The sequence below is a fragment of the Pundamilia nyererei genome, unplaced genomic scaffold, assembly GCF_000239375.1.
Source record: "Pundamilia nyererei isolate P.nyererei 1_Seehausen unplaced genomic scaffold, PunNye1.0 scaffold00022, whole genome shotgun sequence".
NCBI lineage: Eukaryota > Metazoa > Chordata > Actinopteri > Cichliformes > Cichlidae > Pundamilia > Pundamilia nyererei.
In genome coordinates this window covers 2109040-2115039 of record NW_005187423.1, presented here as the reverse complement: position 1 = coordinate 2115039, position 6000 = coordinate 2109040, and the positions used below count along the sequence as shown (strand labels likewise).

At 40.1% G+C, this 6000-nt stretch overlaps 1 protein-coding gene across 4 annotated transcripts in view; it reads right to left on the bottom strand.

Annotated features, from left to right (window-relative positions):
* Positions 1 to 1465: 1465 nt before the first annotated feature.
* The window catches only part of sh3gl2a (SH3 domain containing GRB2 like 2a, endophilin A1), a 37387-nt gene continuing 32852 nt past the window's right edge, over positions 1466 to 6000 (bottom strand). The window contains exons 10-12 of one of the 4 annotated variants that reach the window (XM_005726889.1): positions 5576 to 5587; positions 4309 to 4320; positions 1466 to 4173 (exon numbers count right to left, since the gene is read on the bottom strand). In XM_005726889.1, coding sequence (XP_005726946.1) covers positions 3977 to 4173; positions 4309 to 4320; positions 5576 to 5587 — 221 coding nt within the window. In that variant the 3' untranslated portion in view covers positions 1466 to 3976. Of the gene's footprint in view, positions 4181 to 4308; positions 4321 to 5575; positions 5588 to 6000 lie in introns of all 4 variants that reach the window. The other 3 variants (XM_005726890.1, XM_005726891.1, XM_005726892.1) reach the window with 3 other exon arrangements.

Here is a 6000-nt window from a genome sequence, read left to right as displayed (position 1 = left end):
ATGATAATGACACCCATTAGAAGACTGGCATGGTCAGCAAAAACAGCCAGGTTGGCCTTTGGAGGATGTTCAGTTGGTACAAACGGGCTCAAAGTGTGCTGAGAAAATGCCCCCCATCATCACATCACCAGCAGCCCGAAGCACTGATGCATGCTGTCATGTTGTTTGTATCAGACCAGAGAGTTTTTTTTACCCAATCTTCTGTTGTCAGTTTTGGGGGATCCCACGTAAACTGTACCCTCAGTTTCCTCTTCTTAGTTGACAGGAGTAGCAACCCGTGTGATCCTCTGCTGCTGTAGCCCATCTGCTTCAAGAATCAGCTTGGTATGCATTCAGAGATGCTCTTCTGCATACCTGGCTTGAGTTCCTGTCAACTCGAAGCAGTCTGGCCTTTCTTCATCAACAAAGATTTTTAACCCAGAACACTGCAGCAGCTGAAGTCACTTAAATCCCCTTTCTTGATCCTCAGTTTGAATTTCAGCAGGTCATCTTGACCATGTTTACATGCATTGGATTGCTTGCTTGTGATTGGCTGATTGGGTATTTACTTTAATGAATAAACAGTTGTAGTTCTAGTGTGTGCTCCAGTAATGCTTACATTACTGTGTGTGTAAGCATTTGAAATGGTAAATGGACTAAGTGCTATTTCTAACCACTTAATATACTGCTGGCTTTTTAATGTGTAACATTGTATAATTTACACTCCAGGTATGTGTTTTTAATAGGTAAAAAACTGAAATAAATTAAATAAATTTAGTTATATCCATTTAAATTACAGGAGAAAAGTATTATTACAAGAGTGCGATGTTGAAGTATTTAGTTAAGTTGAAAGCTTGAACAAATTTACTTACTTTCCAGTACTGCTGATAGCGGCTGCTCTACAACATAATTCCTTGTTTGTATGGGTTAAAAAAGTTTGCTTTGTATATCCCAGCTTACACATGCTTGCAGTGTGTTTAATATCTTTTGGAGCCTTTAAGATGCTTGAAGCTGCAGTCATGCTTTTGATGACCTTACACCAACAGGGTTATTTAAATATTTCAGCCGTCTTGAAAACACAAAAGAAGATTCTCATACCTGACCCATTTCACCCCCCGCTTCTCACAGCGCATCATGAAAGAATCCAGCAGGAAAATGAATAATGCATCAACCTTCTTGTATTTGCAGAGCTAAGTCGCCACCCCGCTTCCTCGTGTACTGACAATAACAGAGAGGTGTAGCGAGGTAAAATAGCTCGTGTTACATGATCCCACACTGAGCTTAGGTTTAGTGTAGATGTGGACAAAAAGATTGTTTTGTGAAGGGAAAATCATCAGGCCAATAACCATTTCTTGGCATTTATTTGAATAAATTACACTGATTTGAACTGAATTACACATTTTTTTTCTTTACATCAAGCGTACAGTTTTAGAATCCAGTGCAGGAAACAAACAAAACAAGAACAGAAGAAGAAAAAAAAAAAACAGACCCCCCCCCCAAAAAAACAACAAAAAACAAAAAAACAATCCAAAGACAATCATGTGCAGCACATAATCCCTCCTGTCACATTGCTTCTGGGTTAGATACTATATATACATCTATAGAGTATGTGTATACTTCTGTCACAATTACAAAAATAAGATACGTTACTGTAGATGCGCGACTACACACACACACACACACGCACACACGAGGTGAAAACAAAACACAAAAAAGCTGTACAGTCCTCATTGAGGGCAAAGATACACACGATTGTTTAAAAAGTGAACGACAAAAAGAAGGAAGAATTTGTTACGTCTTAAAAAAAAAGAAGAATAAATACCTCTTTAAAACTGTATCGCTAGACTCCAGCCAACAAAATATACCATCTGTTAACATTGTGCTTCCCTTTGGAAGAAAAGAATACACTAAATATGGGTTATCGGCTGATTTTGCATCATTTATTGTAATTTTCCACACAAAGAAAAAAATAGTAAATGTTTATGTTTTACATTTATCCTGTGTCTCATAAAGATGTCTTACGCTGTTTCTTACTCTTAGTCCCCCCCACCCCCAGTGCATGTTTCTCATACAAGCATAGATTAACTGAAATAAATAAATATAAATCAAGCAAACATTTTGTATGAGAAACGTGTGAAAGGTCCACTGTCATAAGCATAGTATGTCTTATAAGACGAATACGTTAAACATTCTTATAGGTTTTCTTTTCCATATAGATCTGCTGAACATAGTGAATTGGTCCATGTTTGTTTTAACGTTGAACACTGTCAGAGACAGTAGATGTTAAAACCTCAGCATCAGAGGTCCTCTGCAGCCCCATCCCTGTGCATTACTTGAAGAGTATGCAAACCCAAATAAACCGCCCGCCCCCAAAATACACGCGCAACATTTCTACAAGATGGGTGAAAATAAATAAATAATTGAATAAAAACAGTCAGTGCTGCTGCACAGGCTGTTCTGCAGAAAAGAAAACCTCAGTGATAAAACGTGCACTACAGCTCGGTCGATATGAGTTCTTGGTTATCGGTAGATCACCAAAAGATGGGGAAACGATCTCACATAATACTGCATACGAGCATATCGCAGGTTGGAAAAAATTGGACATCTACAACAACATCTAGTTTTTCTAAGCTCGGGCATGACGTGGAAAAGGGGGGGAGAGGGGTATGGTTTATACGGTTGTATAACCGTGAAGAAAAAGCTATTTGTGTTTGCATAATTTTAACCGATATATAAAATTTCCACCAAGACAAAAAAAAAAGAGGAACAAGCTATCATTGGACTCTTTCCTTAAAACACTCCTGCCTAGTATCATCGGTGGCTTACAGAAGCTAAACTACAGAACACTACTTGGACTAGTAAGGGATGCAGGAAGAAGAGCTACGCCTTCTTCAGCTGCACAATTATATGGTTTCCTCAAGTGTTAAGATTTATACATCATTATATCACAACACATCAACCATGTTTCACACTGCTGATAAAATACGTGTCGGTGGACTGAGACTTACGCACCGGAGTTTTTCTTTACATCACTTCAAAACAATTTAAACTTCACTGTTTTTAGAAAATCATGTCATCACTTCACTAATCACTGGCTCGGGTATGTGTCACATACTTAATAAAGCGTCACCTCCTAATAGAATACCAAAGAACTCCAGGTTGCAAGCTTAAACCTGTTCCCATCAAACAGACTTTCTGATACCTTCCTGCTGGAGTTTCATTTTCATTCAGGTTTTACAAGTAACTTTGGTATAACATATGACCAATATGTTACAACACATGCACACAAAAAAACCATTAAAATACTGTGTTACTTGATGAATCTCTTTAGTTTTGTCTAAACTCATTTAAACTGATTCTTTTTAGGACATGACAGGAACATAGTTTCACCCAGAACTGTCAAAAGAGGCAACGACTGTCGAAAAAAGGAAAATTGAAAACAAAAATATTCAGTTAAACATTTTTTTAAAAAACATGAAACCAGTTGAAAACATGCTGGAACTACAGTCTTAAACATGAAGCATGTGGACCGATTATTTTGTAGTGGTAGTTTGAGGAAAAAAAGAGTTTCTATCTACTGCAAAGGTTTTCACGAAACACAGAGATACAGAGTGTGATTTTGCAAGCCTGCGCTGAGAAGCTTGTGACGGACTGACAGCCAACCTAAAGCGAGACAAAAGCCGGGACGGAAACGGATAAAATGACTACGGAAGCCTGAAGGTGACTCGTGGGATAAGGGGGAAACAAGACTATAAATGCTGTTTTCTTTTTTTCCCCTCCCCTCGCTTTCTTTAAGAGTGCTTCCTTTAAGTTATCATCACTCTCGCTCACATCTTCATTGGTTATTGTTTCGTTGCCGTTTTGACTCCTTTAAAGCGGAGTGCAGGTGGATAAGTAGGAATGTTTAGGAAAAGGTTACTGGGAATAGTTGGAGGAGGAACTGGAGGCCAGGATTTATCGTGTCGCAGCTTCGGACACTGCCGGTAGTCGAGACATCCTAGTGGGGCAGCGGCACCAGGATATCCACGTAGTTGATGGGAAAGAAGCCCGAGTTGCCCTGCAGCATCCCCTCGTACCAGTTGTCATCGATCTTATTGGTAAGGGTGATGATATCGCCCTCCTTGAAGCCTAGCTCACCTTCGTTCTCAGGGTCAAAATCGTACAGCGCACGACAGCAGGGCTGGTCCATGGGGGCTGGAGAAGAGGAAGAGAGCGGTTCGGAGAGATAAACAAATAAAAGTAGAGTTAGGAGAGGCAGGCGAAGGAGATGAGACTCCACACATTGATTACAAGCAGAATAACCACAAGAAAAGCTTGTGAAAGGCTCACCTGGAGACCTGGCTAAAAGAGGGAAAGAGAGCAGGAGACAAAGCAAAAGAGACACAAAGCATCAGTAGCCGCGAATATAATTAGCGTTTCAAAGAGCAGTTTAATATTTTAGGAAATGTCCTTATGGCGTAGCGTTCAGAGTTGTTGTGTTATAGCCTGTGTGGCATTTCTTAACATCTGTTTTTGACCGTGTAACTGGCGCATCGTTTCCCTGTGTAGGTGCAACATACAAGTGAGTGTTATACAGCCTTGAGCCTCCAACCTCAAGGGGGCAGTAATGAGCTCACTAAAATCTGACAACAGCACATTGAAAGAAGAGTTGGCCCACAGAGGGTTGGAAGAACGAAGCCAATGCGGAAGTCATTTTTATCTGCATTCTATTGCAAGGCCACCAGATGGCGATAGCTGTGGTTGCAAAAAGCCCTATTGAGGTTTAGGGGAAAACAGGTTTCTGGCTTGACCTCTGTAAACACTTTCCTGATATATTTACACTCACCCCCCACCCCCTCTAAACGCCTTTGAAGCTTATGTCTTCTGTGTTGTGAGATGTGATGATTCATGTGTTATGTGCTGTTCTCAAACTGATCTCCCTGTTGGAGCTCAGTCTGGGGGGAGTTCTTTTTTTCTCCTCGTCTTTCCCATGTTGTGCATTTTCCATTGTTGTTCGGTTCCGGGTCGCTGCTCGTGCGCCTGACCGACCAGCTACCTAGCCTGACCTGTCTCCCCAATGTGATGTTTGTGTATTGTATGTATGGTCGGCAAGGTCAGTCTCTAGATTGCCCCTTGGGGATAAATAAAGTCTTCTGAATCTGAATACATCATTTGTTGAAGGTGTTATTATTTAATCTGTTTTATCTGGCTCTGAGCAGTTTACAAGGACCTCCAAAAAGTTCATATTAACTCTCGTAAAATAATATTAGTGAGGTTTACAGGTGCCAGCAGGTGAAATTTGTTAAGATGAGCTGCTACCCAGGTCTGTCAGTTGGTTGGCTATAGCTTTATATTTAGTGTCCAGACAGGGATGTTCTTATGTAAGGCTAAGCAAATACTCAATCAAGAACATTTCCAAAAATGTCAGATTACTCTTTAAAGAAAAAAGAGCTCAAAAAAAGAGAACAAACGGGGGTTAGCACTGCAATCAAACAAACAAAAACAAAAAAATAAATAAAAAGACAAGAATACACTTATTCAAAAGTCCATTTATGGAAGGATAAAAGTAAGAGTGATAGCGAGATGTGGCATCTCTTCCCAAGTCACTCTTGCTCACCTGGAGATCTTGCTGCAAAGGAGAAAGAAAAAGAAGAAGGGTGTGCGATGAGAATTTTATCACTCAAATCTTCAGATGGAGAAATGATGAACTGATGGAATTACAGTGATCACAGCGATGACGAGTCAGTAGACAAGAGAGCAGGAAGAAAAACAACAATTTGAAAAGAGGTGGAAAGGCCATAGACTGTAGACAAAAGATGGACATAACCCCTTACAACATCAACCTCTGTGCAACATCTGTGTTTTGAAAAACATAACAAGCAAGAGAACCAGGACGCGATCCCAGTATACCCTGCTAGTGACTTTAAACTAAAGGCTTTGACTATAAAGCCATTAGAAAAATGGTTAAAGTGAGAAATACATTTTATAAAACTGTGCTCCTTTTAGCAAACTGAAGAGTTGCCCCCTGCTGGCCATTAGAGG